Source organism: Mercenaria mercenaria, chromosome 1 (assembly GCF_021730395.1).
Source record: "Mercenaria mercenaria strain notata chromosome 1, MADL_Memer_1, whole genome shotgun sequence".
NCBI lineage: Eukaryota > Metazoa > Mollusca > Bivalvia > Venerida > Veneridae > Mercenaria > Mercenaria mercenaria.
The window spans coordinates 45,933,481-45,950,675 of record NC_069361.1 but is presented as its reverse complement, the minus strand read 5'-3'; the positions used below and the strand labels follow the sequence as shown (position 1 = coordinate 45,950,675).

The window sequence follows — 17,195 nt, the reverse complement described above, 5'->3', positions numbered from 1 at the left end:
CTAATATTATCATGATATAAGCCACGGGAGATTTGAAGGTAACTTTCTTGAAAATAATTTGTATTTGCACTGATTATTTTCACTTTTATGACAATTCCACGTCCACTCTATGGTTATATCCGAAAATCTATGCTACTCACCTTTACGACTTAGGTAGCAGGGTACACTTAGATTCGAAAATTTTGGGCACGGCCAGGCTTACATGTAGCGAGTCGCAATATTGCACTTCCCTAATGAGCAGAATCAGGGTGGCCATTTTATAAATTGCGTGCATGTTTTGTACTTTTAATTAATGGCAAGATCAGGACTCCCATACAAGAATACAGAAAGTTATCAAAACGAAAGTTTTACACCATCCATTAAAAATAACATGCCAAAATCATCAATGATCCCACTGCAGGAACAATGTCCAATTTTATTGCATTTCTCAATTTAATAGTCCCTACTGAACTACAGGATATAAACAGAATGGGGGCCCATCCAACTCGTTTTTTCACAAATTAGCAAAAATGTTCCTGAGTATCAATCATCAAGCACGGAACCCTTCTGTGATTTGAATTTCCCGCGCCAAGGTGACTCATCGATTCATACAAAGCTAGCAGCAGTTAGTTTTACAACTGACATCAGACATTTACATGTATCGGCTGTTTATATTTTCTAAAGAATTAACAATCATTATCTCTCACCTTAATTTACAGACATCCAAAATCACGAAGTTCTAATTATTACAAATATTGACAGGGGCCAAAATTCGAAGTGTACCCTGCTACCTAGCCTGGGAATCCAGTCTGCCAATTTCTAACTTTTTTTTCTACCTGCAAATTGACATCAGAAACTCGATGAATGCCAATTAACACTAATTAGCGCAAATTAAGTGATATCTTTAAAGCATAAATATTAGGTATGATTTCTTCTGACAAAGCACAAATATTATCAACGGTTTCCCAGGCTACCTGCTACCTTATTTCACTGTACCGGGGCGTTAAGGGACATAATTGGAGCTACAGTTGAGATAAAGATGTATCGGTAACTTGAATTTTGGTCTATACAAACATACGTAGTACGCGGATCTTATATATAGGAAAAGATAATTTCAGAGAGACCACTACTCCAATAGTAGCCCCTTAAGGACTTGTAGTTCATTTCAACAGGATTAATATTTGATTCTTCATACAAATGGGTTTCGTTTTACTCTGAAGATACGTATAAACAAATATCAAACACAACATTTTTTATTTATTCTAATAATAGTGTTTTGTAAATTCGTTATTAAGTTCTATTTAATAAAGAAATTGAAAATCAAATGCTGCATCATTCACTTGATCATCCCAGGAGTCATCCTCTCGCTGTTCAACTGTACCCTCGATATCTTCCAGCACAAGATCTCCGTGTTCCGTTGTATTGAAATTACGCTGTACACACTCGAACCTCTTGGAGAATATGCATTTCTTTGAAGGAATCTTTTTGGCACTCTGAATTCTCGTCGGCGTTGCATGTAATTTCTTTCCTTCATTAGCAGGCTTGTAAGGTTCGTCGTCGCTGATATCAATGCCGTAGATTTTCAGCCAATTCTTTTTGGTGAACAATTTCTTCTGCTTTTTCTTTTCAGTGTATACTTTGCCGTCGTCGTCGGCAACTGCTTCTTTCAGGAGCGCTATTTTCGTCTTTGGTTCTGTGACGGCGTCCAACATTCGTAAGATAGGATTATGTCTAAAATACACAAAAGTAGAATAACAGTGTTATGATATCCACATTGCATTATATTTCAGCATAATATGAGCCGCGCCATGAGAAAGTCAACATAGTGCGTTTGCGACCAGCATGGATCCAGACCAGCCTGCGCATCCGCGCAGTCTGGTCAGGATCCATGTTGTTCGCTTTCAAAGCCTATTGCAATTAGAGAAACCGTTAGCGAACAGCATGGATCCTGACCAGACTGCGCGGAAGCGCAGGCTGGTCTGGATCCATGTTGGTCGCAAAGCCACTATGTTGGTTTTTTTCATGGCGCGGCTCAATTTATGTCAATGTAAGTAAGTACAAGATCTTAGATGCAACGTCAGTTTCTGTTCTGTTTTGTGACATTCAAATCTATAAGAAGATCTTTTCAAAATATAAAACGCCACCAAAAAACTCGGTTTGGTTAAGTGATCGAGTCTGGTTATGACAGGTTCTAAATTGCGCATTACTCCAAACCGAACCCAAACCCATCCAAGTATCCTTTATGGAGTATGGGCTTGATGACCCCACCGGGCACCAAAGAGTTCAACTGAGGCGACTTTAAACGCTTGTGAAAGCAACGAAATAATCGTCGGCTTGGTTAGACTGAATCTGTTTATGAGAGGTAATGAAATGTGTGCAACATTAACAGATTCTGTTTATGAGAGGTAATAAAATGTGCAACGTTTACTGAATCTATTTTTAAGAGGTAATGAAATGTGCAGCATTCACTGAATCTGTTGATAAGAGGAAAGGAAATGAAATGTGCAACATTGACTGAATCTGTTTAAGAGAGATAATAAAGTGTGCAACATTTACTTTATCTGTTTATGGTAGGTTATGAAATGTGCAACATTGACTGAATCTGTTATGAGAGGTAATTAAATGTGCAACGTTTACTGAATCTGTTTATGTTTGTTTGCTTTGGGTTTAACGCCGTTTTTCAACAGTAATTCAGTCATGTAACGGCGGGCAGTTAACCGAAACAGTGTTCCTGGATTCTGTACTAGTACAAACCTGTTCTCTGCAAGTAACTGCCAACTTCCCCACATGAATTATCAGAGGTGGGGGGGCGAGTAATTTTAGACGCAATGTCTTTTATCAAATCGTCACAGAGAACATACGCCCCGCCCGGGGATCGATGTGCGAACCGCGATCCGTAGACCAACGTTCTCCCTACTGAGCTAAGCGGACGGGCTCAAATCTGAGAGGTACTGTAATGTGCAGCATTTACTGAATCTGTTTTTGAGAGGTAATAAAATGTGCAATGTTTACTGACTTTGTTTATGAGAGGTAATGCAATGTGCAGCATTTACTGACTTTGTTTATGAGAGGTAATGCAATGTGCAGCATTTACTGACTTTGTTTATGAGAGGTAATGCAATGTGCAATGTTTACTAACTTTGTTTATGAGAGGTAATACAATGCGCAATGTTTACTGACTTTGTTTATGAGAGGTAATGCAATGTGCAGCATTTACTGAATCTGTTGATAAGAGCAACATTGTCTGAATCTGTTTATGACAGGTAATGAAATATGCAACATTGACTAAATCTGTTTATGACAGGTAATAAAATGTGCAACTTTTACTGAACCTGTTTATGACAGGTAATGAAATTTGAAGCTTTTGCTGAATCTGTTGATAAAAGCAACAATGACTGAATCTGTTTATGACAGGTAATGAAATGTGCGACATTGGCTGAATCTGCTTATGAGAGGAAATGAAACGAATGTACAACACTGACTGAATCTATTTATGAAAAGTTATGAAATGTGCAACATTGTCAGAATCTGTTTATGAGAGGAAATGAAATGAAATGTGCAACATTGATTTAATCTATTTATGAGTGGTTTTGAAATGTGCAACATTGACTGAATCTGTTTATAATGAGAGGTAATGAAATGTGCAACACTGACAGAATCTGTTTATGAGAGGTAATGAAATGTGCAACACCTCTCAAGTCCTTTAGCACCGATATAAGTGAAACTATCTCAGGCAAAATCAATGAATGAACTCCAGATCAGCTTACTGTGTCCTCCGTCGCACTCGCAATGCTGAATCTGTCCCTGACCCTCGGTTTCCACGCCAATGACAATTTTTTCTTATAACTGTACAGTTGTATTTTAGTTCGTGTGCTAGACTTTTTTAACCACAATATGCGACCTATAAAGACAAATAAAATTTTCATTCATACTGAGCGAACGACGCATTAACAGTTTGTATTTAATGCCTAGCAGGTATTATTTTTTAATGTATATAAAATTATTGCTACCTTTCAGCGCGTGTTCTTCTGGAATTTCGAATGTCACGTGCAAGCTCGGCAAACGTGTCTTCTTGAACATGTGACATTGGGAAGAAGCCTTTCTTTTTTCGTATCAGTCCGTATTTCTTTACTCCAAACGCCATGCCAGAGCTATCTGCAGGAAGTATTTGTTTAACTGTTTCTCCTGCAAATAAAACGTCACACTTAAAATGGTACCATACAAACACAAACCCTTATGTGAATACATATAACTTACTATATGAAATTTAAAAAGAAAATCTTCCGTGTTACTTTCTCATCTGTTAGAGATTCGACAAAATCCACAGAAACGAACATGCCCAGCCAATAGAACACGGTAGACTTCTCATATACCAGAAAGCTGTGGATACGGCACGCTGCTATGTACACCAGTTCGGTCCCTTGTGCATTTGCGAAAAAATGGCATTAGAACTGTAGGGACTCAAAGCCTGTAACTCCTTAGATGTAAAACGTTCTAGAACAGGATACATAAAGTTATAAAGCGGCCATAATAACAGTCGGCAATTTACGTAATATCCGTATCCTTTTTTCGGCACTGTCCGGTTTTTACGGAAAGCTATGTGGGCTTTGAGCACGGAAATTGCCGAGTGTCATTACGGTCCTCTGCCTTAAATCATCTTTATGATACTTTAGTAGCATATACGACCACCACTAAGTTAAGATATCAACTTCTACAGAAACTATAAATATACCAAATATATTAAAAAAAGAATTGCGAATGAGAGTTTGTGTGAGAGATGGGATAAAGTCACCAAGCTACTCTGAGAAAAAACATTGATAGAGAAAAAAAAGATTATTTTTTTAGTTACATTACCTATATGAAGATTGAGCTCATCAAATTTCTTCTTCTGGTAGTCTTTAATGACTGCATAGATATGCGACTTCCATTGTGATGGCAGCTTGTGTTTTACTGGGATATCTTTGGGTGCTTTGTCACCAGTTTCGCAATCTGAAAACACGCATACAGAGGAATTGAGTTAGTTGACCCGTACAGAAAATGAAACTTTCTGTCATATTTGAAAAAAAAACAAGGAAGGTATCCAATCAAATCCATTGATTAGTACTATTGGTGCCCCTTTGTTTCTACGCTCTACTGACTTCCATAGTTCGAGAAATTTCATGCCACACTGTATGAAGTGCCCGATAGCACAACCATCTGACGGTTCCCTCGCAACGGTAAACCGTTGTGAATATTTTGAAAGATATATGCTTAAATGCATTTAAAAGCAGCACTTTTTATAAGTTGTTGTAACTGCACATGGCATATATTCTCAAGTCGACTTATCTCACATTTAAATTATCAGTAGTTCAGATGTTTTGCTGATTCATCTTCTATTCTTTGATGGACTGGTCTTAAAAATTTGCAAATTGTCATAGCATTGTAAACAACCTGTTGTTAAAATTCACTATTAATTAAACCTTAAGCCCAAACTAGTGTATCGGTGGTAGTTCGTTAGCTTGTTATGAAGTGACTTGTCGAAGGTGCGGACTGAAAGATCTGCCTAAATGGTAGATGTTTTGCTAGATGCCAAATTACCGCATTGCACTCCAAAAATCTTTCACTTGTTGAAGGTGTGAACTGAAAGATCTGTCTCCATGGAAAATGTTTTGCTCTGCCAAATTACCGCAGAATACTTACACTAGAGTCAGATATTTCCATCCGCACCTACAACCAGAGATTCTCTTTCTGTCATAGAATATTCTTAAAATAGTAGACCACCTGTAAGTTAAGACCACTTTGCAATCACAGCTGTCCCGTGTGGGGTATTTATAGTTGCACTGTATTATTACATGTTTACTTTGTAGTTTAAGATAGCGGACCCGTCATGACAATCGGTCATTTCCGTTGCTTTACGTTTTTTCCGTATGTTATTTCGGCAAACTCCGGTTGTAACAGAAGTCATAGCTCGTACGAGCTATATTCGTTGCCGAAGTGTGCCGAAATAGCGGATGAAAATACGAAATCTCGCGGATATTCCCGATTGCATCTATGGGTCTTCTACCTTGACACATACATGTTTCAGAGGTATCAGAATCGTAACCCCAGTTGTCGTCTGCTGCATTTATTTTACAGATGGCCGACTCGTACATTTCGTTCTTGTTACCAGCTGGTATATAATCCTGTAATGTAATGAAAACATCGGTTACGTAATCCAGCAATGTAAGTACAATCGGCAGTAATCCTGTAATTCAATGTAGGTTCAACTGTGACAAACATACGAAACTATGACGTAATTGTAAATTATTCCTTTGTCTTTACTAAACACATGTGCTCAAAGTGTTTTATAAAAGAAAACGCAACTTAATGTTCCACTTTTATTGATGGTGTAATCCGTAGAAATACAATGCGGTGCTTTTAGACTAAGTATTATTCTGAAAGATTTCAAATTATTCTAAGATGCATGGGTTTCTACAACTTTAAAGAAAGTTCCAATGAAATGAATGTTTTGATTGAATACATACTCATGCTAAATCAAAACATGTTTTGCACTTGCCTTCACAAAAAAACTGCCATAATGGAAACGAAAATCTCACCTCAAATACCGGTTCACGTATCTTCTCTTTTTCAAGAAGTTTATCAAGGTCTAAAACATAGGGTTCAGTGGGCTTCATGCCGTCTTTTCTGCAAGGGAAAAGGGCAAGAAAATTGTCAAAACTGAAAACAAAAACGTCAGTTTTTAATATTTAGCTAGAAGTTACAAAAGCAATATGAAACTGAATTTTGGAGACTTGTCTCCCATTGACCAATTAACGATAGTCCATAATTATTATATTTTTATGTTGATCGTCATACGAATCTCAGCTTTATAACGCCAGACACTTTTGTTAACCCTTACCCTGCTAAATTTCTATAATGAGCTTGTCCATCTTTCAATTTTGACGGCACCATTAACTATTAAAATGGGTTCTTACCAAAAATATACTGACTGAATGGCGAACACTGCAGATCTTGATCAGACTGCACGGATATGATGTGCAGGCTGATCAAGATCTACACGTCGCAAAGGCAGAACTCGTCGTGTCCAGCATGATAAGGGTTAATAATAGAACGCTTGACATCAACTGTGTGTAGTGTTTTGAAAAGAAATTGACCGATATTACGAAACTGATTAAAGATCTGTATAATAACATTAAAGAAAACACAGCCTAGAGACAATGGCCTAAGTATACTACCTTGTTTTATGCAAAGAAAATCTGGTTATTTCTTCCATGTTGGATAGGATGTCGTTGTCAAGGTAACCACTTTCTTTGTCAATATAACCCATATCTTTAGCCAGCTTAAAAATGAAAATAAAAAAAGCAATTTTAAAGAACTTAAGATGTTGGTCACTTCGCCCTGGTTTCAATAAAGCCTAACCATTACTGAATATATCTTACGACCAAGTTACAAATAGACTAAAAAGAGTTGTCCATTAAACTCTAACATTAAACTCATTTAACTCCAACAAACAAACTCTACATATCAATATTAGTAATTGTAACCATTCATTTTTATGTGGCTAGTAAATCTTTAAATGCACTTAAAACTCATTTCAATATCATAAAAGGTTTTTTATTACTCTTTAACATTTTCTTTAAATCAATTAAAATGTTCAAGAAGATTTTATTACGGAAAGATCCTGAATATGATTTTTTTTGTCTAGCAAAACTAGTATGGCAAAGCTTACCTCAATAAATAAAATGAATTTATTTCGCCATTTCAGCAGTTGGTCAACATATTTTGCTTTTAATACCTTCGCCTTTGTACACAGATATTGTAGTTCATATTCTGTCTTTGTAGCAGTATATTTATTCATCGCTAATGAAGCCTTAATGACTTTCTTTTCAACATCAAACATGGCTGTTAAATATTGCTGCAATATATAGATGGTCATTCAGCAAAGGATTTCTACCAATCCCCTAAATCAGCAAGTCGGGTAGTTCAGTGCAGTGCCAGATATACCAGTTTCAATATAGCGCCAGAAAATCCATATTTATGGAAAATCCAAATTTATCGCCAGATTTTCCAAATTTAAGGCCAGAAATTCCAAATGTATGGCAAAGAAAACAGAGAGCGAGAGCTGATTACATTGATAACTTAATAATTATGCTTCTGTAAAGAAAACTTTGAGTTCCCTTTGTTGGCAGAATTTCTTCTTATTTGAAATTTAGCATCATACATTTCCGACAAGCATGTACAACTACTCTTTTAAAAATATATAAATTTATAACATGCTGAATACCTTTTTACTTATTTCAAATAACTTCGCCTTGGTCCGCACTTTATCCCTTGCTCTTTTATAACGTCTCTCCAAGCTCGAGTCATCTGTAACATTCATAATGTCTCCAAGTCTGCCACAAAAAAAAAAAAATATGTTTAAATTTTGATTAAAATATATCTTTCAATTTTCATAAGGAAATAAATTTTGGAAACTTCTTTTGGCATATGATTGTCCAATGCCCTCTCTGACGCCCTCTATAGAACTCATTTGGCAGCTATAATATTTTTTTCCAGCGATATATGACCATTTTGTGTCGATTCGCCGTAAAACCCAACTCACTATAATATATTTTTGAGTGGGTGGTCCAACAAAAAAAACTGTATTGAAATTCTAAGAACACTATATGAACTATATAAAGTTGAACCCGGACCGAATTTTTAACAAGGCAAGTTATATATACCAAAATGTTCGTAAAGGTTTGAAGTTTATTTGGCTGCCGGCATAAATTGTCATAAATGGTGGCAATCTGAGAAATCCAAGATGGCGTCCAAGATGGCCACCACAAAAGTAATGATGACTATATACAATGTTTAAACATACCATCATGTCTACATCTTCAGATAATTTTTATATTCTTCTATTTAAAATTTACTACTACATGTATTGTCAGATTTTATGAGCATCTTTTCTTTTTGATTATTACGCAGAGTAAAGGTCAAAAAGTCAAATAATCATGAAACTCAAATGTCGGATAGATAAAAGTATAATATTTAGCACCTGATTCCTGGAAAATGTTCAGATATCAAAAGTATTTATGCAAAAAAACATGTCCTTAAGTTTATTCTCGGTGAGCAGTACTCAAAGTACCGTGAATTCTACTCAATTGGCAGTACTCACAGTTCCATCATTGAGCAGTACTCACTATGTCATGAACACTATTCAGTGAGCAGTACTTACTATGTCGTGAACACTATTCAGTGAGCAGTACTCATTGTGCCATGAACACTACTCAATAATCAGTATTCATGGTGCCGTAAACACTACTCATTGAGCACGGTGCCCTGAACACTTTTCGGTGAGCAGTACTCACTGTACCGTGAATACTACTCAGAGAGCAATACATACCGTGCCGTGAACACTACTCAGTGAGAGGTACTCACGGTGCCATGAACACTACTCGGTGAGCAGTAATCACGGTGCCGTGAACACTTATCAGTGAGCAATACTCACGGTGCCGTGAACACTACTCAATGATCAGTATTCACGGTGCCGTAAACGCTACTCATTGAGCAGTAGTCACGGTGCCATGAACACTATTCGGTGAGCAGTGCTCACTGTACCATGAATACTACTCAGAGAGCAGTACACAACGTGCCGTGAACACTACTCAATGAGAGGTACTCACGGTGCCGTGAACACTACTCAGTGAGCAGTACTCACAGTACTGTGAACACTACTCAGTGAGCAGAACTCACAGTACCGTGAACACTACCCAGTAGGTAGTACTCACAGTCCGTGAACATTACTAGATGAACAATGTTCCGTGAAAAGTACTCAGAGCTGTTATCACCCCTTAATGATCATTGGCAATGATCAATGAGAAATTGTAACCCCAGCACATTTAGAGTCCTTCCCACTGAACATTTCTCACCACACTAAAAAGGGACACCGTTGTAAAGAAAAAATGTGACCGTGCGACCACATACACGCATCACAGGATTGATGCCCCTTTCTCTAACGAAAAAAAGGGGCGACATTTTTCTCAACCTACCATATCTCCCTTTTGGGGTGGGTAATCAGTCAACTATTTATAGTTTATATATGACATTTTTTAATGTTTAAACAGGGTAATAGTGTCAATTTGTTTTCAGTTTTGACGTCCAATTATATAATTTTTTGGAAAATATGACGATGATTATTTTTTCAGCTCCTTTAATTATTTTAGTGACATCGACGAAACGTTTTAAAAACGTTTTATAATGTTCTATCAAGGCTCATATATTTCAAGTTATGCAAAAATATATTCTATTTTTGTATGCAAATTTTTGCTTGAGGCAATATGCACGCAATAATTGAACAGCATTGAAAACCATTATCCGTGTCCATGATAACAAATGTCTATATAAATGAACTAATGTACAGAATGTAAACGAACCAAATATGTAGCTATTCTGATGTTCTGATCTCATAATGGATAAAAAATCCCTATTCCTGGTAGAATATAAAACATAACTAGAGACTACGGTGGCATAGAGGTTATATAGCTGTTTTAATACTAATACGTGCGCACGTAGTAACTAATACGTGCGCACGTATTACTATAAAAAGCATCACCGCACTAAAAATAGAAAATACATCTGCACACGTATAACTTATAACGTGCCAACGTATTAGTTTAAAAAAAACATCTGCGTACGTATTGATATAAAAACATCTTTGCACATATAACTTGTGCGCACGTATTACTTTATACGTGCAATGATGTTTTTATACTAGTACGTGCGCACGCACTTATATGTGTGGCAATGGTTTTATACTAGTACGTGCGCATGTATATTAGTTATTACGTGCGCACTTATTACTACAAAACATCTACGTCACCTCTGTGCCACCGTAAGAAACTGACCACCAAATGTGTTTTTCATATCTGTATGACTCGAAGAAGAAAATAAGGCACATGTATCAATATGTATCAATATGTTTCAACTTCTTCAAGTACTTTACTGTTTATCTGCTTGTAACGCGCATATGAAGTCACATTAGTATGAGTAAGTACCTTTAACAACAGTTTTACTGTAAAATATCAATAATTGTCATTCTTTGTATCATACCGGTGTACTCATTTTTGTGCCAGTCTTTGAATTCTTTCAAAAGGATTTATCAGTTCTAATCTTCAAAACTACAAATTAGTGATAATGAATGGGTAAAAATTGTATTTTAGCAGGAATTTGACGTTTTGAATATGTTTTACCAATTCAAATGTTTTGCTATTCATGAATGGTGGGTTGCAGTAATTCTACAAAACAATGCAGTTTATTTCATCATCTTGGACGCCATTTTGGATTCCTCAGCTCGCCACCATTTATGCCAATTTATGCTGGCACTATTAGAATCTAAAATCTTTTACGAACATTTCGGTATATAGCATGCTTTGTTAAATATTTGATCGGGGTTACCCTAGAAAAAGTGAACTTTCTTGGCCGAAGTCACCCTACCATAGGTATATCCGACTATAACTGTTGTTTATATTGGTAATCCTATGCAAAATGAACGATATGAAACGCACTCTTTTATACAAATGATAATAATGAATTCATTAAAGAAGGTAACACATAAATACATATAATAGTTCTAACACATAGCAGAGAAAGGAGCAGCTTAATTCGACTGTATTGATAATTATTTTTAGAAAGAAAGTGAATCCACACAACGGATATCCCGAGTGAAATGATACTTAGTAAAGAGAAAAGACATGCAATTTGTAGCTGTGCGATAGTTAGGTATTACAATATCATTATGTGATATAATTTTCGTTGCTGGAAAAAAAAATTCCAGGTATGTAAGAGTGAATATTTCTTTATTTTGTAGTTTTATATAACATTAATCTAGTATGGTAATCTGCATCTTTCAGAAAATTTCTTCCATTCGAGACATTTAGCAATTCAGATTTACTTGTTTGTAGCTACTTAAAACAGGGCAAGCAATTGTAAAAATCGCATTCAATCAGCACCAAACTATAACTATAAATAATAGCTATGCATAGTTGAGTTATTTAGACTCACGTTTTTCTGTCGATGAACTCCAGTGTTTTAATTAATAAGTTAAGATGTACTATACAGATTCACTACACATCGTTTACTCTGAATTAATATCGTTGTCGCTTGGGTACGACGTTTGGTTTTGAGCGGATGTGACGTAAAACCGTAACGTCAACGTCAAAACTACAAAGCCGCAGTGAATACAGTTAAGTTGGTAGGATTTCGAATGGCATTTCCTGACTTTCCTGTCAGTATAGCATAACCCATATTTTTTAACTTACACTTCCTATCAAACGTGTAATACATGCCGCATAAATTATTATTATTATTATTATTATTATTATTATTATTTCGCATTTATAAAATGGTACACCTGCTCGCGTCTAAGTGATAATCATGCTGCACATTAAAAGTTGAAGAATCACAGTCATGCTAGTACTGTTTAGATTTAGCAGGATTAAAATTGTGCTATAGTCCAAGATTGGTGAAGATCCAATAATTGGTAGAAGGTGTAGAAAGGTAGAAAGATTTTTGTTACTTCTAGCTCTAGCGGTCTCTAAAAGGGATGCCCTTTGAACAAATTTAGAAGAGGGCCATATTGATGCTACAGATCAAGTTTTGTGAAAACCCATGAAGCGGTTCGTGAGAAGTATTAGTTTAAAGACCTGCTCCAGTCCTACCTTTTAACCTTATATTGTCACTGAAAAAAGAACATGAAAATCCTGACTATGAACAGTGACGCCTGTCAAAATAGAGTCTATTTTATATAAATTCTATATAAAATACCTGTGGTTTTGCGTGCTAAAGTGTGGCGCGTGGCCGTTAACAGTTACCTATTGTAAGCATGGGATGCATACACACAACAGAGTTTGAATAGTCGCGGAGCAGGGCTTTAAAGCTATTACTATTTTTAATTTACGCGGCCCACAAACATTCTTACAAAGATTTATGATAGTCAACACGACACGAGGGCCATAGTGGCCGTAAGTCGCTCACCTGGTCATTGCTGTTTGACCTTGAATATATGTATGACATACTGAACCATGAATGGCAACAATTGTAGGTCAAGTGTCCCAATTTAAACAAGTTTGAGAGATGACCTTACAACAATGTTACAAATCTACTTTTATGAGGATCCGACGAGCAGTTCAAGCGGAAATAGTTTTATATACTTCTAAATTTAGCTCTAGTGTTCCTAGTTGATTAAATTTAAACGAACTTTAAATGCTGCAGACCATGTTTGATGAAGATCCATCAAGCACTTCATGTGAAGAAGTTACATAAATTTATTTCTATTTGAGCCCTTGCGGCCCTGAAAAAAGGATAAGTTCCCATATCTGAACAACAGGAAGAAAAGACCTCATTATTATGCTTCAGACCAAGTTTGATGAATATCTATTCAGCGATTCATTAGAAGAAGTCATTTGAATATATATCTATTGTAGCGCTTGTAGCCCCTAAAGGGGACCAAGTGTCCCTATTGTAATACAATTGGGAGAAGACCTCACAATGATGCTACAGATCGAGTTTAATGAAGATTCATCAAGCGGTTTATGAGATTAAGTCATTAACCTTTAGCCTGCTGGCGGCAAGTGATTCTGCCTTTGCGACCAGTGCAGACCGTGCAGGCTGATCATGGTCTGTACTGTTCGCTGTTCAGTCAGTAAATTTTCAGTTAACACCCCTTGGAATAATAAAGGATATTGCCCAAATTGAATGATAGACCAGTCCATTTTAGGATAGTGTTAACATGTATTTCCATTTTCAGGTCTAGCTGCCCGCAAAATGAACAAATTTGGATAAAGACATTACAATGATGCTGTAAAACAAGTTTTATGAAGATCCATTCAGTGGTTAATGAGCAGAAGTTCGCCACGTGAACCCAGTTTGAAAGAATTAGAGGGAGAACCTTCCAACGATGCTACAGACCGGATCTTATGAAAATACATCTAGCGGTTCATGAGAAGATGTTGTTCAAGTGTATTTCTATTTTAGCTCAAGCGGCCCCTAAAAGGGATCAAGTGTCTCTGTTTTAAAACAGATTTGGAGAGTACTTTACAATGATGCTAAAGACTAAGATTTATGAAGATCTATTAAGCGGCTCATGAGAAGAAGTCGTTTAAAAGTTTTTTATGCTTTTTTATCCAGAAGAGCGCCTAAATGGGGCTAAAAATCCCAACTAGAATAAATTTGAGAGCTACCTTTCGAAATGATGCTAGAGACCAAGTCCGATGAAGATCTGTCAATCGGTTCTTAAGAAGAACCCTAAATGGATTTTTAAATCTATTTTAAATCCAGCAGCCCCTAAAAAGGAACAAAGCATCCCTATTTGAATAAATTTGAAAGCGCACAGCCTTACATGATGCTACAGGCCAAGTTTGAGCGGTTCATGGGAATACTTTTAAATGTGATGTTCTTTACTTTTGGTCCAGCGATTCCTAACAGGAGGCAAGCGTCCCACTTGAATAAATTAAGAGGATCTCATGATGATGCTACAGACCAAGCTTGATGAAGATCCATCAAGCGGTTCGTGAGAAGAATGTGTTGAAAGGTTTTTTTACTTTGAGCTCTAATGGTCCCTAAATGGGGTCAAGCGAAAGCATTTGAACAAAATTGGGAAAAGGGACTTTCCTAAAATGCTTTAGACCAAGTCTAGGATACCTCTTACCAGCAGTTTCAGAGAAGATGTTTATGTATATTGTGAACGATGAACAACGGACGCCGGACCATCCACCTTTACTGACAGCTCACCCTGAACTTTCGGTACAAACCAACCGTCCAAAAATAACAATATATCTGAACTGTTTGAAATGTTTAAAATGTGAAGAAGATCAGACTGCGGAGCATATACTTCAGAGATGCAAAAGGCACGACCAGGAGCGAGCTGCGACTTGGCCAATAGATACCTTAATCCACCAGAAACTGTATGGAGGCATTGAGGATCTTAGGCAAACCACAAGTTTCATCGAGGCTACTGGTCTGAAAGTGTAGATGCGAACGACAAGAAGAAGAAGAAGAAATGTTTAAAAAAATATTTGAAAATAAAACGCAAGCAGACGGTTCAAATAAGTACATTTCAAGGAACTGCTTCTGATCCATCCTATTACATTAACAGTTGAAACCCCAACTGACATAGATAAATGGGTTTACAAGAGAGCGTAAAACGAAAATAATTGTGCGAGATACAGGGAGAGATTTGACACTAATGCTGTTTTTAATGATACGTGTGGTGATTAAAATGTAGTATGGGCCCAGTTATTGAAAATATGTTTGGTCAACGGATACTGCAAACATTTCATCAAATATCTGAGAGAAAAAAACAACAATAAATAATACAGAACAGAAAAGAACAGACATTTTATTATATCTAACTTGAACATTTACAGTTCATCGTTATATACAAATAAAATCATACATGCACGCAGTAATGTAATAAATAACACCAAATAATAACAATAAACTAATGCAAGCAAAAAGAATATATAATCTATTGCAATGAATTCACTTCATTTGATCTTAGCTTAAAGGCTTTTTTTACAAAACAAAGCCAATGTATTCAACACTTTAACATTTGTAGAATTTAACAATTGAATAAATTTTAACATACTTGGGTGTTTATAGTAATATCTAGGAATATATTGTGCTCTTAATAAGGCATACATTTGACATATTAAAACAAAATGATATTCATCTTCAAGGTCGTTACTTAGACAAAAAGTGCATTTTCTATCGTTTCTATCTATAATTCTGTGTCTATCAGTTTCAATAGAAAGCTGATGTGAAGATAAACGTAATTTAGCTAAAATATTTATTAAACTATGACAATTCATTTTACTAATATATTCTGACATTTCGAAATCTTGTTTAAATTCTTTATATAAAAACAAAGAATCTTGAACAAATATCTTGTCTCCAGTTATTTATATATATATCTATACTTCATGAAAGCCTGCGCTTTGTAATAAAGCCCTTACTTTTGAAGCCCAATTTACAACATTATTATTTTCAGCATCATTTCTTATGGCGTTTAAAGTGCTTGATAAAATACAGTTATTATTCTTTTCAGCATATAACTTTAAAAAATATTTGACAATTCTAACTTGTCTTACTATATATAGTGGGTATCTTCCCAATTCCCCATACAACGCAGAATTTGATGTAGACATTTTAACATTTAGTATCCATTTCATAAATAATAATCAAGCAAGTTAAGCTTTAAGTTAGTTTTAAATGTATAGATCAGTGAACGACACGTATCAAAATATTAATTGAAATGAAACATTCAAGTCATTTTTATTGTCACTATTTCATCCCACTGACATAAGCCCAGTGACCCGCAATTTTCTGTATGACTGGACCAATGTACATGCCAACAAATTATTTTTTTACACTTTGAAGGCAAACAATATTAACTACTTTTTTACGATATAATCCACGATTAAAGACAATTTTATTTATCTGTAGTATTCTTTTCTAATATTTATCTGCAAGTTGATTACGCGGCAAACTTTCCCGAATTTATCTCATTTTTAGACTGCCTAAAAGTGACATAAACCTGGAGGCGCACACTATTAAAGAGATGAGTAGCCTATAGCTTGTATTTAAAAATAGGACAAATAAAGAGAAAAAAATGATATTCTGATACATTGTCATTATATTCAGAAATATATAAACATACCGTTCTCTTGACTGTGGTGTTGTCCCAACCTCAAAATAAACGTTTTTTATCATCTTTCCATTTTTTGACGATTCCCAGATTTTCAAGACGCGTTGTAGCTTAGTTACAACGTTGGATTGCGACGGAAGTGACGTTTTACACTAACGTTAAAAATACGTCAATTTTTAACACGTGTTGCACACCTAACTCTTCCGTCTGTAGAAATACATATAACTTGTAAATTATACTGCGGAGGCCGACGAGATCATTCTCATATTTGATTCCAATTCCATGGCGGATGTTTTTGTAATACTTCAGATGATAATATATTAAACATAAAGCATAACTGCAACTAGCAACTTTTTAATTTTCTGGAAAGTCGAGGGGGTTTTTATTTATCAATATTATATTCACGGGGTAAACTTGATCGATTTATAAATATGAATAGTAAAAAAAATGAAGAAAAAAATATACTCATGGAAGAACACTTGCCAAAAAGATGCAAGTTGTTTCTATTTTAATATCTCTGTCGGTTAGTTGACCCAAAACGAGCTTGGAG

General features: G+C 35.7%; 1 protein-coding gene across 2 annotated transcripts; it reads right to left on the bottom strand.

Annotated features, from left to right (window-relative positions):
* Positions 1-1,216: 1,216 nt before the first annotated feature.
* LOC123539984 (uncharacterized) lies at positions 1,217-16,790 on the bottom strand. Of its 2 annotated transcripts, none has more exons than XM_053546353.1 (9): positions 16,658-16,790; positions 8,243-8,351; positions 7,688-7,873; positions 7,194-7,297; positions 6,555-6,642; positions 6,035-6,140; positions 4,834-4,968; positions 3,990-4,164; positions 1,217-1,710 (listed from the first exon to the last, which is right to left on the bottom strand). In XM_053546353.1, exons 1-9 carry the CDS (start codon positions 16,708-16,710, stop codon positions 1,281-1,283), a joined length of 1,386 nt encoding a protein of 461 aa, XP_053402328.1. In that variant the 5' UTR covers positions 16,711-16,790; the 3' UTR covers positions 1,217-1,280. The 2 variants fall into 2 exon arrangements, with proteins under 2 accessions (XP_053402328.1, XP_053402332.1); XM_053546357.1 differs by lacking the exon at positions 16,658-16,790 and adding an exon at positions 12,004-12,113.
* Between the last annotated feature and the right edge of the window lie 405 nt (positions 16,791-17,195).

Coding starts and splice junctions, on each gene's coding strand:
- LOC123539984 (XM_053546353.1), bottom strand. CDS start 16,710: ATGATAAAAAACGTTTATTTTGAGGTTGGGACAACACCACAGTCAAGA. Junction 6,141..6,554: donor TACGTGAACCGGTATTTGAG/GTGAGATTTTCG, acceptor ATTACATTACAG/GATTATATACCAGCTGGTAA. Junction 4,165..4,833: donor TGAGCTCAATCTTCATATAG/GTAATGTAACTA, acceptor TTTTATTTGCAG/GAGAAACAGTTAAACAAATA.